Source organism: Drosophila subobscura, chromosome A, assembly GCF_008121235.1.
Source record: "Drosophila subobscura isolate 14011-0131.10 chromosome A, UCBerk_Dsub_1.0, whole genome shotgun sequence".
Classification (NCBI taxonomy): Eukaryota; Metazoa; Arthropoda; class Insecta; order Diptera; family Drosophilidae; genus Drosophila; species Drosophila subobscura.
In genome coordinates, this window is record NC_048530.1 from 14796359 (window position 1) to 14816315 (window position 19957).

Genomic DNA, 19957 nt, shown 5'->3' on the forward strand with positions numbered 1-19957 from the left:
TGATTGAAGGATTGTCGCGCTGAAGAAGCTTTAAGGTAGAAGGAGATTTGACTACTAAAGTTCATTGAATCTGAAGCTGGCCTTTTGGTGCATTGAAATTCAACGATTTTCGGTTGGGGTTAAGCCACTGGCAAGTGGGTTGACCCCCAGCCAGCACGGAACATGATTGAAGATGGCTTAAAGTTGGAATAAAATAGAGACAGCGACAGCGACAGCCATAGCGTCAACGTCAGCTAACCACGGCATATGGCCCAAAGAAACCGGTAATCGTCTCAAGGTCGTTGACAGACAAGACTCGATGACGAGATAAGCCCTGACTTAGCCCAACGGCAGTCGCAGTCGCAGTCGCAGCCATCAACGCCGCTTTTGGGCCACAACAAAGACGCGCTTTGTGCCCATCGATGGCGTCGAAAGAGCAGGCGAAAAACAACAACAACAGCAACAAAAACAAAAAGCGAAAGTAAATGCCATGAAAGTGGAGCACAGAGCTGGAGCTGGACGACGCGTTCGAAGGCAAACCAGCGAGGGGGCGTCCACACAGAGGCACACAGATGCAAAGATACACAGATACACAAATACTTATGTATGCACATCCACAGATACATAGATACATCTGCATGCAGCATGTTTATGGTTACAGGTGTCATATCTAAGTCGGTCAATAAGTTTATTGACCAGAGAGACCACAAGCATTTCGTTTGATTTCATTTTCGTAATAAATGCTCCCGCGAGATGAGAGTATTTTCCCGCTACGATTATGCAAACTCCCTCCGAACCCCCCTGAACCTCTCTCATCAAATTGGCAATAAACCAAATGCCCCTCGGTGGAACTGGGTCTTAATAAATAAAATATTTATCGCCCTGTTTATTATGTAAATTTGGAAATCTCTGTACGATTCCGCGACACGCTCCTCAGCTCTGCGGATCCTCTGCTCATCTGTCCGTGGGCTTTATGGGTCAATTATGAGCCGCTAAAATCCGCGTCGAACATTGGGTCTTAGGGGCATTTTCACACATTTTTATGGCTGATCAAAGATCGAAGATTAAAGAGTGGCAAAACGCATCGAATTTGCATTCTTTCACGAAAGGACAGGTGGAGGCCTGGACAAAGTGCAGAAGTGATTTTCCAACTTTATGGCTCATTTAACAGTGAGCCAGGCCGGCCAACGGTCATTAGAGCCATTGGCCAGTGGCCATTGGCCAAGTTCTCACTCGAATGGCCAATTAAACAAAATGATCAAATTTGAAATGCCTTTCAAAAAGCGATTGGCCGCTTGGCGAGCATTTAAACATTTATCGAAAAAAAAATGATATTATTACAGAGGCAGCGACCTTCGAGGAGTACAAGATGTACACAGGTGGGGAGGGGGAGGGCGAGGGGGAGGTGTAAGTGTACGTGTACCAGTAGCTAGATTTATTAATGCCAACGAGCGTCTATAATTATTGTGATCAGTGAACAAACATACGCCACATGACTCGGCGGCTAATAAGAATCCAAAGCGGCGGCAGCATTAACCTCTAGAGTCTCAACAGATCCAAGAACAAAGATCGACTCCGGTGTGGCGGTGGCGGTGCTGGGGCAACGCCTTTTCCAATTAAATTCGCAGCGCAGATTGGGAGCAAAAGCATTGATCCGAAGGATTTGGCCAAAAGCTAAACAGTTAATCGAGAGGTGTATCCAAACTATTGCTCTAGCTGTGGCCACGTGTTCCGCGGCTTATCCTCCAATAACTTATCAGTTACAGCGCTATGCCATAGATGCCTGGCTGATGGCTAAGTGACTTGCGCCATCAACAGTTCATTAGAGGCCCAGCAATATGGTTGGCAGTTTATTTGGACTCGAACGTCTTCCTGCCAGCCGCTAACGAGCCTCGTTGGCCCGGCTCTTAACGAAGTCCGTGTCTGGGCATGTTAATAGCCCAAAGCACTGCATAGATATGGCTGGTAGCTTACGGGTAACCATTAAGTGGCGGAGTGGGCCCTGTGCCTCTGCGTGCCCCGTCATCGTGGCAAGAACCAAGGAACCATGGAACATGTGACATTAATGCCACACACTCTCGGTGCACAACAACAACAAAAAGTCATGCATAATGACAAAATGTTGCACAAGGCACAAGTCAGTCAGTTAGTCAGACATAGATTGGGCAATGTACCAGCAGCATTCAGCATTCAACATCGAAAATTCAGCTGGAGAACAAGTTGCCTGCCACTGGCTACTAGATACAAATTTAATGCGTCTGCCACACAACTTGTTTGCCACATAACAGCAGCAGGCAGCAGGCAGCAGCTCCCTTGCCCCTTTGGCATTTTACACGAGACTCCAAACTGAAAATGAAACCAAAAACAAAACTCAAACTCGAACCGCTGAAGATCGGCCACAAAAGCGAGTCAGTTCATTGAGGGTCAGCGCTGGGGCAAGGACGACTCCAAGCTACAACTACGTCTATGTAGATCTAGTTGTACCTTATCAACCAGTGCAATTATGTCCGCTTTATGAGCCATCAGCAGTGTGTGTGTGTGCAACGCTTTGCGTTTGGGGTCTTGGCCAAGTCAAAATGGCTTGACAAGTGGCTCGAGTTCGCAACAGCAAAACAAAGTCTGTCATAAATTTTATGAGCCACGCTCTGGGTGACAGACAGCAGACAGGAGACTGACTGACAGATTGGCCAGCAATTATGGCGTTCTAATTGAGGCGCCACAGACGCCACAGACGCCAGAGCCGCCACACACAGCAATAGAAAATTTGCAACAATTGTAATTGAATTTTCCATAGTTAATTTGTTAATTGTGCAGACAAATTAGGACACTGAATGCAACTTTTGATTGGACTGCCTGCAGCTGGGCTGTGGGGACTCTCTCCAGCGATTCCCTCTGGGCTTCATTTGTATTCATTTTGGTTGAAATGAGATCAGTCGGCGGCAACCAGTTGGAAATTGAAAGTCAATTTTGGCTAAGGTTGAAGCAGGGCAAAAGTAAGAGGCACTCAGTCGGGTTCTGCAACATCTCCGCCAGAGATCTACACCTGCCAGAGATCGGTGTGCAGACTGGAGACTGGAGATCGGAGATCTTCTGCTGCCGCCTTCTACTCGGCTGCGCTCTGTCAACTGGTGCGACCTTGTGACCCACAAAAACAAAAAACATTGACAGTTGTGCGTGCTGCCTGCACTTTGCATTTTGGGTTTTCGCTTTTTAGTTTTGCCAGTTTGGTTTTCTTGTAGTTTTGTTTTTTTGCGGTTTTTGCGGTTGCTTGCTGAAATTTGTACATTTTTTATATTGTCATTTCAACGGATGCGCGCATTAATTTTGCTTTATCTTGGCTTCACTTTTGTTGTCATCGTCGTCTGGCCATCGCCATAAAATGTTGCATAAAACAGCGAACCAGTCGGGGCAAGGTGCGGCAGCAGCAGCTCTTAATGTCAATTAAGGATTATGTTTCGTTCCCAGACCCAAACCCGTATCGACCTTGAGCCCAGGCGTTGATTGAGTTCGCGGCTCGCACATTGATAAGCGGCTCACCTGATTTCTGCCAGCCCCAACAGAGACCCCAGAGTCAGAGGCAGAGTTAGAGTCAGCGCCAGAGTCTGGTTAAAACGGGTTAAGTGCTGTCCGGCGTTAATTAGAAAGGCATCCATGCATCCCCCGAGTGCCCGAATGTCAAGTGCCAATTTTAGGGAACAGTTCGTGACATGAGCTATAATTAAGTGACTGCCTGATCCTCCGATGAACCTCTCACAGGTCTCTCAGAGCAGCTCAGTCGATGGTTGATTTTTGCATCTACAGCTGCAGTTCAACATATAAATAACATTAATGACTTGGTCCAATTTGTGCTCATAAATACCTTCTCAGAAGCATTTCAGATGGTCTCATTTTAAACCAATTTAAATGTCAAAAATTGACTTAATCAACAGCAGATTTGCTTGGAATGGGATTTCCAATTGGAATTGGCTAGCGATTTATTTAGTTAATTGTTCAGAGTTCAGCCACAATCGAATTGACTAATTATACATGCATGCATATGCGGGCCACATCGAAACGGATTGGCTTGGCTTGGCTTGGCATGGCTTGGCTTGGATCGTATCGTATCGGACTCTATGCAATTCCAGTTATTAAGTTTTTTCTTAAGTCTGAATTCAATATGCGCGCACTTTGACTCCAATTTATCGGTCTCCCTCTGGCGTCTGAAGGCGAACGACTTGATTAACTTTTCTCCACTTTGTATGCTCGTATTCTCTTTTTCAGCTGTTGGTTTTGGTTCGGTTTTGGATCGGTTTTTTTGCTTGTGTTCTTATTACATATTGCGCGGATTTCTAGCCTCCAGTTGGTACATAAATATGTATAATTTATATTGGCTATAAATCGTTAAAAAAAGGCGCATTAAAATGCCATTTTACATAGTTAGCACATTGTCGAGGCCAGTGTTCAATGTTGGATGCGCATAAATTTCGCTAATTTAATCAATACCAGAGTCAAGGATCTACAGTGGCAATTCTACATGGAACAGCCCCTTAGTAGATAGTTAAATATTGTCATTGAATTAGCGACAAGTTGTCCTACACTAAAGAAAGATTTATTACACTTGGCAGAACCTTGCAATTTGCATTTCCCTCTGTTATCCAGCGCCCTAAAGCAGGCTAGAATGTGGCCTCAGCCCCAGCAGCATTTTTTGTTTGTTTTTCTATGCAAAGAACTCGTTTGGCAATCAATCAAAAAAATACTCAGTGCTAACCATCCTAAACGTATGTGCCATAAGCCCTATTGGATCTATGTTCGTTGTGTGTTTTGCTCACTAAGTGCTCTGGAAATGTTTGTTGGAGTCTTGCGATCTTACGGCCACGCTCAAAACTAGTTCCTTGCGAGATATTTCTTCTATTTAAGCGCCCTAAAGTATGGTAAAAAATATATGAGCAAATACTTGTTGCCATCAAAGTCCTTCCCCATTTGATGTTACCAAAAACCTGTCCAAATGGAAAAATCCCAACCAACAAAATGTTGTGTTGTGTCGATGCCTCCACCCTTATGTAAGCGCCTTAGGCCATACCATGCGGCGGCGGGGCGGTGTGATGATGACAATCCAATGCGGAGAGTGCTTGAGAATGCATTAAACACAGTTCCAGAGAGTAGCCTGTGCCTGCCTCAGTGCCTCTCAGCTGGCTTGGCTGTGCTTTAATTGAAAGCCAAAAAGTACAAATCAAAAGCGCATTGCAGAAACAGTAACAGCAACAGCAACACCAACGAAGCCAAAGCACAGACAGAGTGACTTAACACATATCTCTCTCCATCCGTTTTGCACTTTATTGAGCGCTTTTCGGTGTGCGGTGCGACGCGGTGAGTTTTTCGCTCAAAAACGAGTTGGCCAGCGAGTTTGAGAGGCGACGTCGACGTTGCTGGCGACGTTAGCGCCGCAATAAAATTCAATTTGGATGGATTTCGTTGAGGTATTTGTTGCTTTGATTTTCGGGCTGCCAGACGCCGACGCTGGCAGTAGCAGCAGCAGCAGCAGCAGCGGGCAACTCAGGCAGCAGGCAACTCAGACAGCAGCTCGGGCAGCGCGGTAAAAAAAGCTCCGACGCGTTCGGGGCTGCGCTTGCGCTGTGGCGCCGTTGCGCCGTGGGCTGTGTAACCGATTTTTTGGCCACTGCTAAATCATTGAAGTAACTTTCGTCTGCAGTCATTTGCTTAAAGTTAGTGAACGTGCTAGTATCGCGTATCTGGCGGCGCGGCTCACCACCGATCGAATCAAAGAAAAATCAAGAAAAACCTCAGACCGTCTCAATTTTCATCATACACTTTTTTGTTTGCTTTTTGTTTACCTACCACTTGTCTGCCCTTTAAGCGCTTCAAGTTTTGTGTGTTTTTGTTTGTTTTTGGTGTGTAGCCCCCCGCAAAGGGGTGAAATATTATTTCAGTATCCACCCCTCTTGCTCCCCTCAGAAATATAATTGAAAACTGTGTGTGCCCAGCAATTGATAGTCTTTCCTTTGGTTAATTGCAGAATTTACAACGAAAAGGAGTCGTCCACACAAGATGCAGTACACAAAGTGCAAAACGATGCTGATGCTGGCCGTGCTAGCGTTATCGCTAACGCTTTCGCTATCGGCACCCTCGCCCCAGCAGCTGAACGCCGAGTTGGAGTCCACCCTGCAGGACAGCAGCTTCAGCAGCAGCGACCCGGACCTCAATCCCATCAATGCAGAGGTAAAGCTCCCTAACCAACCATCCACCCAAATCCCAACAAGGAAGTCAGCCCAAAAAGAGACAGCAGACAGCAGACAGACAGCGAGAGAGACAGAGTGGGGAAACTCGATTGTCTCGTCTCCTTGGGGGCAGCTGGGGCGTGAAAGTGAATTTTGCCTGCGGCTCTCTGCGGCTTGTTGCACATTTCGCCGTTTCTCTGTTGCTCTGTTGCTCTGTGGCTCTGTGGCTCTTTTGCTATTGTTGTGTAAGCCGCTGCTAATTTTTGCGGCCTGGTGCATTGAACCGACTTCTGGCATGGCCATAGCCATGGCGAATATGTTAATATCGAATATCGCACAAGATATCGATTTGAATTCGAATATGAATACGAAATTCGTTGCCGAATACAAGACCCACAGACATGACGACCTTGAGCGCGACGAAACTTGTTAACGACCTACGTTAACATTTCAAAACCATTCCCCAAAAAAATAGCTGAAGACCGAAGACCGAAAACCCAAAAACCCAAAGCCAACGCCTCGAGAGGGGAGGAGTGGCAAATGCAGAAGCAGAAGCAAAGGAAAAAGCACAAAAAGAGAAAGAGAGCGTGTCCAAGCGAAGACCGACCGCATCCGTGGCTCATCACTTGTCTGCCTACGCGCCCTCTCTCGCTCTCTCTCTCTCTCTCTCTCTCTCTCTCCTGCGCTGCTGATGCGAGGCTTGTGAAACATTTCCCCGCTTTAACAGTTTGTTAATACATTTCTACGCTCTTTCGTGCTTATTGATTCAACAACAATATGTTGTGAAAATTTAATTGAATTCACACAATTTGCACACAAAACAATTGAGAGTCAATGTGCAACCAGCAGCATGAAACAGTGGAAGCGGAACAGCCGAAACACTTCCGAAGAGAGGGAGGTAGAAAGGGGTCGAAAGAATGGGAGAGGGATTTAACTGTGAATGAAAACACTCAGCATGTATGTACATGTGTTCTGATCTGATTTATAAGTTTGCTCTGGGCCTAACTTTCGGTTCATAGCTACCTTTTGAAGGCCCATTCATAAATTGTCTGCCTGACTACCTGCCCTTTAGCATTTACCCAGTTGCACCTTTGTTCAAGTCCCTGTAGCGCTTTCAACGACTGACCTGATTTGTGGCATATATAAATCATAGCTCACGACCAACACAACAAAATGCTTTGAAAACTGTTTGTCACTTCGGAAAACCAAAACAAAAACCAAAAACAATGCAACGGTCGGGGGGTGAGCGGATAGCGTAATGTGTTTAGCGTTTTGTTAAACTAATAAATTGCCATGCAAATGTTTTAGCTTTTCGAAAAAAAGAAACCAAAATAGGCAGAAACAAAAAGCATGTGGGCCGCCGCAGGCACTGGACCGCAATTTGCAAATCTCAAGTGGGAGAATGGCAGAACAATGGAGCAAAGATTTTTGTCAAATTACGAATATGTACATGCAACCAAAAATGAATTGCACAAAATTTCGGCCAAACAAAAAATGACAAAAGAAGTGGCCAGGCAGGCAGCCACAAAGGGTTGGTCCAACCATGAGTTTAAAATACTTAACCGCACTGCCTAGAACCACTTTATTAACATTAACTCTGGGAAAAAATTTGCCAGCAGTTAAAGTTCCCTTTTGGCTGCACCAACGACAGGCCAGAGAGTAGGGCGGGAGGCCCCTGAGTCAGAGGCTGAGTGCTTTTCCCGTAATGCGAATTAATATTCAAATCACTTGCCCAATAATTGCATAACTTCGTTAGAGGCTGAGCGCAAGAGTAATAGCGTACACAACGGAAGAGTGCCACAAGTGCAAATGACGTCACAAAACAAAACAAAACAAAAACCAAATTAAAATTATATCCAGAGGTCGTCGTATAACTGCAAGTATCTATACGTAGCGCAAGTAATCGCCGAGTCACATCCGATTGCACTTAAAGAGCAGCAGCACCATCGACAGCTCAGCTGAGGCTCAGTAGAGCTCGGTTTTAGATCGGATTGGATCGGTATAGTTTTGGTTCAGTTACGGTTTGTTTTGGTGGGGCATGTATTATGCGTTTTGTTTAGAAATGAGCTGCTTTAGGCTTCAGTTTCGATTTCGATTTGGATTTCGGCTTCGAGCTGCATACATATCGCATGTTTTGGGCCAATCAGAGTCAGAGTCGGAGTCAGCGCCTGTTGATGGACTGAATGCTAAGTGCAGATCGTTGGGGTCGATCGAGAAGCGGGCCAAGCTATCGACGGCTTAGAATGACCAAGATCGAGACACCAAAGCGGCCCCCAGCAGCAGGTTCAATTTGATTATATGTACATAAGTATGAGTGTTATAATTACTTATGTGTGAATACGTTTGAATGCATGAATGTTTCACTGCTTCAATGTGTGTGTGGGGCCAGCCAGCCAGCCCCAAAATTGGGTCAAGTCGAACCGGCCTTAAGTGTCGGAGATTATCGAGTGTTTTTTTTCGTCTATTTTTTTGTTTACTTCTTTGCCAGTAATTAAACTCGAAGTCAGTTTTGGGCAAAGAATCACACAGAAAATACTCGTAAACGAACAGCAATTAGTTGGGGGGGAAAACCCCAAGCCACTGATACGAGTAGATGGCTTGAAAGTTCAAGGTCTAGAGAAGAGCCCCTGCCAATGTCTGTACCCCGATTCGATTCCTTTTGCAGGAGGTGTTGGGCGATGGCCAAGAGCGCAACAAAAGAAAACTACCCGATGCGACATTTGAGGCCAAGAATGCCGTGCTCGGCTTTGTCTTTGGTGTAAGTATAATCTGCCCCACAGTGGCTAGATATGATATGAAATGTCCTTTTGTTTGCTGTGCTCTTTAGAAAATCGACAACTTCCTGGACACGAAGACCCGCGTGATCGAGCAGCTGGACCGCGCCAATATCGAGAAGAATAAACAGTGGGACATCAAGTCGCCGGTGCCCATCAAGGACTTCCAGACCCTGATCACAGCCGTCGTCTCGCCGAAAATCCGCTCGTTGGGCAACATTGCCAACGACATCACCACCGGTGTATTGACAACCATCACCGCCTTCAGTGGCTCCTCGGCGGGCAATGGCAATCCCAATGCCGGCCTGGGCAATGTTGTCTCAAAGTTCTTGAGCTTCTCCGGCCCCATACTGCAGGGCTCCTCGGGCGGCGCTAATGGCATTGGCGGTGTGACGACACCCTCACCGGACTCTGACGAGGCGGGCTACTAAGCAGGAGCCACAGGATGAATGGAGAAAAAGAGAGAGAGAGAGAGAGAGCAATGAGAGCGCTAAAACGGTTGAACTTTGTAATTTATCGTTATCCTTCGACCAACTCTTAGATTCTCACTCAACACTCTTGGATGCATGGAAGCGTGGATGCAAAATCTTGTTGAATTTTCCCTGCCCCGCCCTTGCTCCCCTCCCCCACACTAGTTAAGCTCAACTTTACGCATTGTTTCATGTTTGTACATACATTCGGCATATAAAAATACTATCGATATCAATCAACCCACACGACACTATGGCGATCGAAAATAAATAAAGGAAAAAGAAAATTAAACACAACAACAAAAACGCAATCGAAATGTTTGAGGTTGGGGCTGGGATTTGGTTTGTTTGTTTGGCTTTGAGTTTAGCTTGGGTCTGTCGCTGGCTGGTTGTCTCTGTTTCTGTCTCTTTGTTGGCTAACACACACTCATCGCAATCTGTCTCTCTCTCTCTCTCTTTCTCTATCTATCTCTCGCAGAGCAAAGGCAGGCGGCCACGTGCCGGGGACCAGAAGGATGCCGCGGAGCTGGACGGCAGCATGGTGTCACTCGACCTGCCCTCTGGGCTCTTCGACAAGTCCTTCCGCACCATCACCAATGTGGCCAAGTCGCTGTCAGGCCTGATCATGGTAAGAGCGCGAGACAGCAGCTTGTTCTAGCTATGCAATGAACACAACGAGAGAGCTTTTGCCGTGAGCTTTTTGGCACGTGGCTGCAGCAGAACTTTTAGCAAAAGTTTACCGCTTTAATCTCTCTCTCTCTCTCTCTCTCTCTCTCTCGCATTCCACAGGGCACTGCACGCCGCTATTCCCGCTTTGTGCTCTTCTTCAAGCCCATCTTTGGGGATGCGCTGGTGGTCGAGGGTTTTGAGGATCCCACCACCACAACAACAACCAGACGCACGACCATCGCCAGCACCACCACAACCGAGTCGGTGGACAAGCTGAACGAAGTCTAAGCTCGAATTTCTTTATACTACATTTTATACATATTGTTTTATTTTTTTGTTCGTTTCTTAATTGTATTTGTAACCTGTTGGGCCTTGTGGAAAAATATATAATCGTATTTATTGGAAGCCACACCCACTCCTCCGTCTACGAGGATCCACTGCGTGGGCGCAGCATCATGCGAACTATCTTCAGGGAGCCCTTGGGTCCGTCGAGAAAGCCGCGCCACAGAATGCCCTTGTAGCCGTCTGGGTCCCGGTCGAGCAGGCGCTGATACAAGCCAAAGGGATTGCTAAGAAAGAAGAGAAGTGGACAGTGCAGACAGTGGGGGAGACTTGTGAATGAACGGAACCCACCTCAAATTGCAGGAGCTGCCGTACCAGAAGGCCGCCGACTGCGATGCCGCACAATTGGCCTCACTCTCGTCGTTGTCCCTGTCCTGGGTGCTGAACTTCTTGCCGGTGTGCTGGCGCAGCGCATCGGCGGCATCGCCCTGATACTTCCCGAGCACGTTCAGATGGTACTGCTCCGACTCGCTGCCGATGCCAAAGTGATCGTAGAGCGCATAGCGCAGCTCCTGCTTGCGGTTCTGAAGCTGGACGAGCAGCTCGTAGTTGTCGCTGCTGGTGATCTGGTGCAGCTTGTCCAGCCCAATGAAGAACTCGGTGGTGAGCGGCCCGAAGCCGATCCTGTAGTCGGCCCACTTGCGATTAAAGTCCTCGCTGCCGTCGTAGCGATTGACCACCATGATCCAGCCGCCGCCGCGCACCTTCTGGTCGCAGAACACAAAGAAGGGCTCCACATTGGCGCGGGGTCGTATCCGCACCACGCCATGCTGCTGCTTCAGGCAGTTGCTCGGCGTTACGGGTGCAGTCACCGCTCCGTTGCCCTGCGCTGCCAGCAGCTGTGGCTGTACATCCAAGCTGGAGAGGAGATCGGAGATGGGTCTATCAATCAATCAGCCAGTGTTCCCCCACACCCCTGACCCAACCCGCACAGCTTACAATCGAGAACCGATGGCATGCGGCGTGCCCAAGGCCAACACTGGCCCCCCACTCCTGCGCAGATCCACCAGCTGCTCCTGCAGGCCTCCAATCTGCTCCTTGACACTGGCAATGTCGTTGCTCAAAGTCTGGATGCGTGTGTTGAGGCCACTCAATGCAGAGATGGGACAGCTGGTCTGCTCAAAGATAGAGAGAGAGAGAGATGTAGAGAGAGAGAAAGAGACTTAGAGCTGTCGAATGACTCACTGTATTATCCAGAGTGGGCGGCACCATGCCCAGTCCACCGCCCAAATCCGTTTGCGTTGTGGTAAGGCACGCCATGGCCATAACCAAGGCATCCAGCTGTAGCATCTGCTGCGACATGTCTCACTGACGGAGCTCTGACCACTGACTACTGACCACTGACCACTGGGGGGGCTGATCGACTGCTCTATCGACGACTGCCCACAAAGGTCATCATGCAATTAGATTAATTCTCTCTCCAGCCAGCCACCCAGTCAGCCAGCCACATGGCAAACGAGTATGCAAAATGCTGATCAGTGTTGCGCGGTGATCGTGCATCTAATGGCTGCTACTGTCAGTGCCACACACTGCACAGTGTGATCGGTGATCGGAGATCACTGGGAGTGAATTGTGGGCGGGCATCTCCAACCAGCCAGCCAGCAGGTGCACTTGCAACTGCGTCGCAGTCGCAGTCGTTGGCTCTAGCTGCGATCGAGCACAAGTTGATTTGTCGCCGGATACATAGGAGTACAATCATGGCACTGGAGTCGCTCGTCACGGCTTTGGCCTGCCTCAGCTCCACCACAATGCCGGAGAAGTCTCTGTCTCCGTCTCTTCCTCTACCTCGGTCCTCTGTGATAATGCGAAACTCAGTGGAGCCATTCCTCCTCAATGTAAACGTGAGTATTATTCAAATCTCTCCTTCCACTGCTGATGGTTTCTTTCTGCCCAGGACACTGCGTGTCCCGTGAGCGCCTTGGGCGGCCTGGCAGCGCGGTGAGTGCTCCGAGTGTTCGATGGGAAAGATTTGCTCCAAGACAGCGCCTCTACTTATCCTTACAGCATCCAGTTCATGACGGACGAGCTGCAGACACTCAGGACGGAGCTGGGCGAGCTGCAGCAGCTGATCGATGAGTACAAGAACCAGGCGCCGGGCGAGGAAATTGGCACACGATCGTAAGTGTTGCACTCCCACAGTTGATCCTCACTTATCCTCACCTACACACTGCAGACTACGTCCCGTGCCAGCTATTGTCCAGGCATTGCCAGGGGTTGGGCCCAGCGATGATACACCGCGGAATTGCTGGGACCAGAAGCACGGCCAGGTGCGCATCCGTGTGGCCCAGGACGTGGAGCCGTTCTTTGTGAACTGTGACCAGAAGGAGCGCGACGGTGGCTGGCTGGTGATCGCTTACAGATTCGATGGGAGCGAGGACTTCAATCGCGACTGGCAGAACTACAAGGCCGGCTTTGGGTCACTCAACTCGGAGTTCTTCATTGGGCTGGACAAGCTGCATCTTCTGACCAACAGCGAGCACCACGAGCTTCTCGTCATAATGCGCAGCAAGACGCGGGAGCAGCGCTTCGCCCTCTACGATCACTTCAGCATTGGCAGCGAATCCGAGAAGTATCTGCTGTATGTGCTGGGTGCGTACAAGGGCGATGCCGGTGACTCGCTGCGCTACCATGCGGGCAAGAAGTTCACCACCTTCGACCAGGACAACGACGACAATGGACAGAACTGCGCCAGGACACATGCGGGCGCCTGGTGGTATGGCCGCGAGTGCTTCGAGAGGTACCTAGACATTGACATTGACTGACACTCTGCAGTTTGATATTGAGTTTCTCATTCTCCCATTTTAGCAATCTCTTTGGCACGTTCCAGTCCAAGTATGGCCAGGAGATTGGCTACTTCAAGGGCATACTGTGGAAGAGTTTTGTGCCTGGACCGACGGGCTCCCTCAGCTACGTTCGCATGCTCATTCGGCCGACGAAGAAGGCCCAAACTTAATATCCTTGACACACACAATAATTATTAAATATTTCGAATTGTTGCGAGAATTGTTTTGTGGCCATTTGTGTCACTCGCTATGGCTGATTGCCTCTGGGGAATGCCTCTGAAACCAGAAACCTGAAACTGGTTTTAATTATTGCAATTATTACATCTACGATATATATTTCGCATTGAAGGTGCTCCTCGCTCAATTAATTGGCACACAATGCACTCATACACTGGGGAAAATAATGCCATGCCCGCTCATTAATGGCATATTATCATGAGAACATTTCTACGACATTCTCTTTACTCATTTGCATACAATGCAGCCAGGGGAGGGAGCTTTCAGCTTTTGCTAAGCAACGGAAATTGTTTGTCTCTAAAAATAATACACACACACACAAGCACACACACGCCAGAACTCGCATTACGTGTTCCATCTGCATTTCAAATGCTTATAGTATCGAACGCCACACACTGCGTATACGTAATTTAGAACAAAGCAAAGTAGATGGCGTGGTGGGGGTAGGTACGCACTCGTAATTCGAGTGTCATTGGCACATCCACGGCTCCCACTTCCACTTCCCAGAGCCCCCGACAGATATACTCGTAAGAAAACTTTGACGCCAAACAAATTTCATAAATTTTCTACACAGCAATTGAATGCGTGAGTGAGCGGAGGCGAATGCTGGGGGGTTGGGTGGTTGGGCAGCAGTAGCTTCTGTGCAATTGTGTGCCAAATTCAATAAATAACCAGAGTAACCTGCGATCGCATTTTTGCTGTCCCCACAACGATCACTGAATACCCTTCAACCAGAGGATAACTGAAGAAAGAACTTTGGAACTGAAACTAAAATATTTATTAATTTAATGAGGGAAGAAGTTGCTGCTTAAGGAGGCTGACATTCTCCCCATATTTGGCTCCATTTTGAGTTTGCTCTCTGGCATGGAATAGCGAGTATTCCCGGAGCAGCGACACGGCTCATTGGAGGACATGATAGTAAATAAATTTGCTCACTCGAACACCCGGAGTTTTGGCCCCCAAACACAACTTTTTGACAGAGTCGGAAAATATTAAACAATGCGCACGGCGCTCGACTGACAATGAAATGCGGCATGCGGCATGCGGGGTAGCTACTTCTACTTCGACTCATACTTCCACTTGTTTTTCCTTTTGTTTCGTTTGCTTTTCGTTGTGTTTTTTGTTTTTTTTAAGAATTTTCATAAAACTTTTCCTCGTTTGCCGCTAATAAATTATTTTTTTTTTTCTTGTTCGAGAGAGAAAAAGTTGGCTCCTGGCGATTGCGATGCCTTCGAGCACTAAGCTGTCCGCAGAAGGGGCAGGCTGGGGCGTCTCCCTGGGGTCTGACTTCGATAACGATTCCATACCAAAAACTGCATATTGTTCCAGGAGTCCGAGGCGACATCACAATCCTCGTTTTATGTCTGTCTGTCTGTCAGTTGTAGTCCTGTGTGTAGCGCGTCCTCTTTGGGGTTTATTATTCCTGGGTGTGCTTCTGCTTTTTTCATAAATAATTTGCGCCACAACTCAATTTCATGAGCGTAAATCACTGTGTGGTCACTTGGCACCCAGTGCCGCTTCTACTGCCGCTTCCACTACCCCTCTTCCAGCCACCATCCCCCAGTTGCTTATTGTTTCCACTTCTTCTTTACGAAATAATTCCCCCGACTTGTTCAGCTTTATTTCCACGATGTTTTCCCTTCGCTTCGTTTGGGTTTCCTTGTTGGTTGCGTTGGTTTGTTGCTTGCTTTGTTGGTTTGGATGCCATTCGGTTGTTTGGTGGCCATTTACCATACAATTCCTTATTTATGTGCCGGCCCTGAGAAAGTTTTTTTTCCCTGTAAGTCCCCTGGAGTCTTTGTGGAGTCCAGCCGGAGTCCGGTCTCAATAATAGAGGGACAGCCGCCACCGCCACCGACACCGACATCACCTCACTTTCTGACTTAGTTGCCCTCTGAAGATGGTTCTGTCCTGTCCCGTGCCATATATGTGCGTTGGCTTTGTGTGTCTGTCTGTGTGTGTGTTGTGGCAGGGTGTGTTAAATCAACACAAAGTTGCGCCAAACTTTTCAATTGGCTTGACAAATATAAAGAAATTTACAATATCGCATCCCGAAGCACACAAAAAAAAGGGACACAATGCCCATCAAAATTCGAATTCGAAGCCCAGGGAAACCCCAAAAAGCAAACGTTTTCTTGGTCAATAAAAGAAGTCATTTCTCACACTGTATCTAACGTTTCGTATCATTTTTACATTCCATAAAACGCCATCAAGTATCTTTTAAAACATTGTAAAGCCCAGTGGAAGCGGCTTTTAATGGTCTTCGGAGCGTAGAATTGGAAAGAAACTCTTTCAATATGCCAAATCCAATTCTCCTACCCTTTACTTTATGTTCCAACTTTCAACTTTTCTTGTACAAATAAACTTAAGCCCCCAATGTCATTGTAGCTTTACTCTCGAGCAGAAATTATCTCGTCGAAAGGTGATCCGATCAGCCGAACTTGGGATCTAAGAGTATGCAACGTGGGAGAGGAGGCGACGTCCCTGCTACGCATTCTGCACATGGATTCCGCAATAAAAAACAACATTACACTAAATTCTCATATTTCTTTTGCTTTTGCCGCCCCGCCATCCGACAGAGTCACCGTTTTTCCGCTTGTTTATTTACAGCCCAAAAAGGAGCACGTCAGGGTGCTGCCGCTTCAGGCAGGACTGTGGGACGGGCGGGGCGGGACAACAATAAATTGCAATTCCAAGTCACTTAAATTGCAACAAATAACAGGAGGCAACTTGACAGCGAGAGAAAAACGCAAACTGAGGAGCAGCCAGCAGAGAGAGAGAGAGAAAGAGAGAGAGAGTGAGCGAGCGAGAGTAAGCGCCGTGAGATGTCATCAACGTGTTAAGGGGCAAGGGGTGGTGCCACTGGTATCCTTTATCCATTTATTTCTGCTGCAGTTTTACGAGTAATTATAGCCATGGAAAGAGGTGCAGAGATTGGATAAAGAGGTGCCCGGAAACAGCTCTTCATCGACATTTTAATCCGGCTACAGGACACCTTTTTGAAAGGAATATCTGAGATCTTGAGATAACAAAGTTTAGCTGCCAAAACAGTTGGAGTGCAACGGGTATTCTGCTGGAATGAATACTCGCACCTCAAGTAAAGTACAGCAGCTGTCCAGCCCTGAGCTCGTTTGCCTGCTGGCTGACTGCCCCTTGGCGTTGGTTTATGCTTGCAACGCACACAACTCTGCCGGCAGCAACTAGGGACAAACAAGGGACCAACTGCAACAAATAGTGTCAACGTTGATGCATGATACAGATTTGTTGCTGTTGCTGGAAGATGCCTGCCTGCCTGCCTGCCTGCCTGCCTGCCTGCCAGCCAGCCAGTTGGATTGTCATTTCGCTTGACTCTTATTGCATTTGGACAAACACGAAATTTTTATGAGCATCTCCTCCGACTCTGACTCTGACTGTGACTGTGACGCTGATTTATTCACATTAAGAATTATTATTATGTTATCCTGCCACGGCCCTTGCTGCCTTCCACTCGCTGCAAATAAAATATTTAACTAGAAATAACTATTAAATGTTATATCAATGTGCATTTGCTTTTAGCGGCATTAAAAATGCATTTACCGGAGCACCAGGAGCGCCAGGTAGGGAAACATAAAAGAAAAGTGCTGGGAAAAGGTAGAGCAGAAGGGAGAAAAAATTCTGGAGTAGTTATAAATATATTAATAGTTCTGGCATAAATCGGGCCATCCATGAATTTTATTTACCACAAATAAGTGTGGCATTTTTTTTTTTTTTTTGCAGCTCAAAATTTGACAGCAATTGCGGCAGCCCAAAAGTGACAGACTTCAATTAGTTACGGGGATCAACCCCGAACTCGAGCCCAAGCCCCAAACCCTGCAGAAAAATGACAAAAGAATGGCAGACAGACAGACAAAACAGCGAAGAAGCCCACTCTCTGTCGCTTTTTCTCTCTGTCTCTGTTTTCGATTCCCGCTCTTCTCCCCGCTTCTCCAGTTGCCGCACCTCTTAATTAAAACGAAATGTTCACAGCCGCTTTGGCAATTCAGTTAGCCCGCCCGCCCGCTCGCCACTCAACTGTACCTGGGAGCGGTCCCTCCCCCCGTATCACCCCCATCCAAGTGCCATATATAACTCATAACGATTCAGTTGGAGCAGCAGTCCATGTCCAGGTCCTGGTCCAAACAAAAAGCTCGAAAAAATTGGTCAGGCCAATGGCTAAGCAGCGGTGAGAGGCCCCAAAAAAGCCGCAAAAAAAGAAATGCAACTTTATGCGTGCCACACACAAAAAAACAAAAAGAAAGCGAACAAAAAATTGAGCGGGAGTTCCACTTTTTGTGGTGCCCCGAAAGAGGGTAAAAAGCTAAACAATGACAGCTGCAGCTGACGCGGAGCTGCACGAGGACGAGGAGCAGACGAAGGAGCAGCAGCAGGAGGAGCTTTTGGGGGCAGGCACGGCACGGGCTATGGCATTTACTTACGGTCGAACGCACTTCATCTGGAAACCATAAAATTGAAAAATGCTGCAACGAACAAGGGGCAGAGGCAGAGGGGTGGGCGTGGGCGTGGGAGTGGGTAGGAGGGCATGGCAATGACGACGATGATGGCTTGTTGGGGGGTTCCACGGTTTGGCGTGGCATGGCATGGCATGGCGCCTGCTGAGGTTAGGGTTCAGGCTTTGGGTTTGGTTTTTAAACCGCACAAAAGTCATTTGAGCGCCGTCGTTAACATGTCACACACATACACACACACACACACACACACACACCCCATAGTCGGCTGCGGGAAGGCAAACAATGCATTTGTCTTAGCGATGGGCGCGTGAGTGGCACTGCGGCATATGCTGCACCGTGTCCACCGTGCAACTAATGGGCAAACCTTTGGCTTTTGCTATCACATTTCTTGTATGGATTTTCGCTGCTTCTCACGCGTTCATCTCAAGCTGGCCCACATCATTGCCATCGCCACCGCCATCGCCATAGCCATTGCCATCATCATCATCAGTGGCAGTGGCAGCCGCAGTTGGCCTTTTCTTTTGGCTTAGACCGCGGACTGCCTTCTCCTCCCGCCTCCTTGGGCTTCTGGGGCGGGCGCCTCCTGGGAGAACCGCAGAGTACGCGGCACGGGACCACATGTCCATTTTGTTCGCCTTTTTCATTTGGCGATCGTATGCACAAACATATATATGTATTTATGTACATATGTATGTATGGGACTTTGTTCATTTCGTTTGTTTTACAATAACCTAGCGGCACAAGGGGGTAGATGTAGATGTAGAGAGTCCGCTCATAATTAAAATGTTTGGCAACAAAAAAAAAATAGTAGAAAAAAAAGAAAGAGAGTGGCAGGGAAGTGGTAAAGAAGTGAGCAGGCAGCGGCAGCGGTCAGTCAAATAGGAAATGAAAGAACGAAAGAAAGAAGCGTTTTCCAGCTAAATGAAATGTTAATGGCAGCCATTTGTTCTCTAACGTTCCGCCATCTTCCATATTGCTGCTGCTCCTGCTCCAGCTACAGCTCCTGGGCGCTTCCTTCTCCTCCTACTTCGTCTTGCCTGCTGTTGCTGTTATTGTTTTAGCCCGCAGACAATGCAGGCAACTTTAGTGTATTATCCAACGACAGGCGGAATGAGTTCTCCGAACGCCCATATATTTGCCCAAAGGTTTTTCAGTTCTGTGGTCTGTGAGGGGGAGCTTTGAAAGGGCTAAAGTTACACCTTCTTAAAGGGGAAGATCATAAAGAGTTGTGCCTGCCTTCAACACCAATATAACGCATTGCCTTTATGGCAAAGTTAGCCTTAGTCTAATGTCATAGCCACATCACTACTCACAGAACACAGCAGTACTCGTAAGCGAGTAGAAAGGGAGTTCAGGGTACATCAGGGAAATGCATGTACTTTTATTTGTATTTTCTATTTTGTTGGAATTTTCCAACCGCTTCTGCCCACCCGCTTCTGGGGTTCCCCGGCTCCACTGTTCTGCTCGGCTCGGCCTTTCCTTTTGTGAGCATTTTTACATTTGTCGACTATGCGAGCGCGTAATTAATTTCCCGTTGCTATTATTTGCATTGCAATCACGGGGCCAGCAACACACACTAGCCGCACACCAAAGCAAGACCAGAAACTAGCCACCACAATGCGAGCCGCTGGCATTTTTAATTACTTGCATGGGAATTAATTATAAAAATGCGACAGAGAGCAAAAATGTTAGAGTAAAGTGTAGAGGAAAAGACCACGCAGAATGCTGAAGGGGAAGTGGCAAAGCTCAAGCATTATGAATGCCAATGGAAGAATGTCCCACAAAAATGAAGGGTGAATCTTCCTTCGGCAATTTTACTTCGATTGGTTACAATTATAGAAATATATTCAATATTTGTGTACTGCTTGTTGTTATTAATTATTATTTTTACATTTTTAACAGATTTAATTTCCCTAAAATGAAGAGCCAAAGAGCTTTGTGGGTCAATTATCTGGCCACTCGACGATAGTGTCATATTTTTGTTCTCAATGTAGAAAACTC

The 19957-nt window shown here is 47.5% G+C and overlaps 3 protein-coding genes across 6 annotated transcripts; 2 read left to right on the forward strand and 1 right to left on the reverse strand.

Annotated features, from left to right (window-relative positions):
- Positions 1–5583: 5583 nt before the first annotated feature.
- Positions 5584–10501, forward strand: LOC117901700. 3 transcript variants are annotated; one of them, XM_034812575.1, is made up of 4 exons: positions 5584–5681; positions 5993–6195; positions 8860–8952; positions 9022–9442. In XM_034812575.1, exons 2-4 carry the CDS (start codon positions 6025–6027, stop codon positions 9397–9399), a joined length of 642 nt encoding a protein of 213 aa, XP_034668466.1. In that variant the 5' UTR covers positions 5584–5681; positions 5993–6024; the 3' UTR covers positions 9400–9442. The 3 variants fall into 3 exon arrangements, with proteins under 3 accessions (XP_034668466.1, XP_034668474.1, XP_034668457.1); XM_034812583.1 differs by lacking the exons at positions 5584–5681; positions 8860–8952; positions 9022–9442 and adding exons at positions 5690–5867; positions 9917–10066; positions 10228–10501; XM_034812566.1 differs by lacking the exon at positions 5584–5681 and adding an exon at positions 5706–5867.
- Positions 10479–11814, reverse strand: LOC117901691 (microfibril-associated glycoprotein 4). 2 transcript variants are annotated; one of them, XM_034812548.1, is made up of 4 exons: positions 11635–11814; positions 11389–11564; positions 10741–11331; positions 10479–10676 (listed from the first exon to the last, which is right to left on the reverse strand). In XM_034812548.1, the coding sequence occupies exons 1-4, from the start codon at positions 11749–11751 to the stop codon at positions 10532–10534; spliced, it is 1029 nt and encodes a 342-aa protein (XP_034668439.1). In that variant the 5' UTR covers positions 11752–11814; the 3' UTR covers positions 10479–10531. The 2 variants fall into 2 exon arrangements, with proteins under 2 accessions (XP_034668439.1, XP_034668448.1); XM_034812557.1 differs by having other exon boundaries at positions 10480–10676; positions 10741–11307.
- A 269-nt stretch (positions 11815–12083) lies between these two features.
- LOC117889593 (fibrinogen-like protein A) lies at positions 12084–13616 on the forward strand. Its single transcript, XM_034794007.1, has 5 exons — positions 12084–12290; positions 12344–12387; positions 12454–12567; positions 12623–13186; positions 13255–13616. Exons 1-5 carry the CDS (start codon positions 12147–12149, stop codon positions 13400–13402), a joined length of 1014 nt encoding a protein of 337 aa, XP_034649898.1. The 5' UTR covers positions 12084–12146; the 3' UTR covers positions 13403–13616.
- Positions 13617–19957: the final 6341 nt, after the last annotated feature.

Coding starts and splice junctions, on each gene's coding strand:
- LOC117901700 (XM_034812575.1), top strand. CDS start 6,025: ATGCAGTACACAAAGTGCAAAACGATGCTGATGCTGGCCGTGCTAGCG. Junction 6,196..8,859: donor TCAATCCCATCAATGCAGAG/GTAAAGCTCCCT, acceptor TTCCTTTTGCAG/GAGGTGTTGGGCGATGGCCA. Junction 8,953..9,021: donor TGCTCGGCTTTGTCTTTGGT/GTAAGTATAATC, acceptor TGTGCTCTTTAG/AAAATCGACAACTTCCTGGA.
- LOC117889593 (XM_034794007.1), top strand. CDS start 12,147: ATGGCACTGGAGTCGCTCGTCACGGCTTTGGCCTGCCTCAGCTCCACC. Junction 12,388..12,453: donor TTGGGCGGCCTGGCAGCGCG/GTGAGTGCTCCG, acceptor TTATCCTTACAG/CATCCAGTTCATGACGGACG. Junction 12,568..12,622: donor GAGGAAATTGGCACACGATC/GTAAGTGTTGCA, acceptor TACACACTGCAG/ACTACGTCCCGTGCCAGCTA.
- LOC117901691 (XM_034812548.1), bottom strand. CDS start 11,751: ATGTCGCAGCAGATGCTACAGCTGGATGCCTTGGTTATGGCCATGGCG. Junction 11,332..11,388: donor CATGCCATCGGTTCTCGATT/GTAAGCTGTGCG, acceptor ATTGATTGATAG/ACCCATCTCCGATCTCCTCT. Junction 10,677..10,740: donor GGCAGCTCCTGCAATTTGAG/GTGGGTTCCGTT, acceptor CTTCTTTCTTAG/CAATCCCTTTGGCTTGTATC.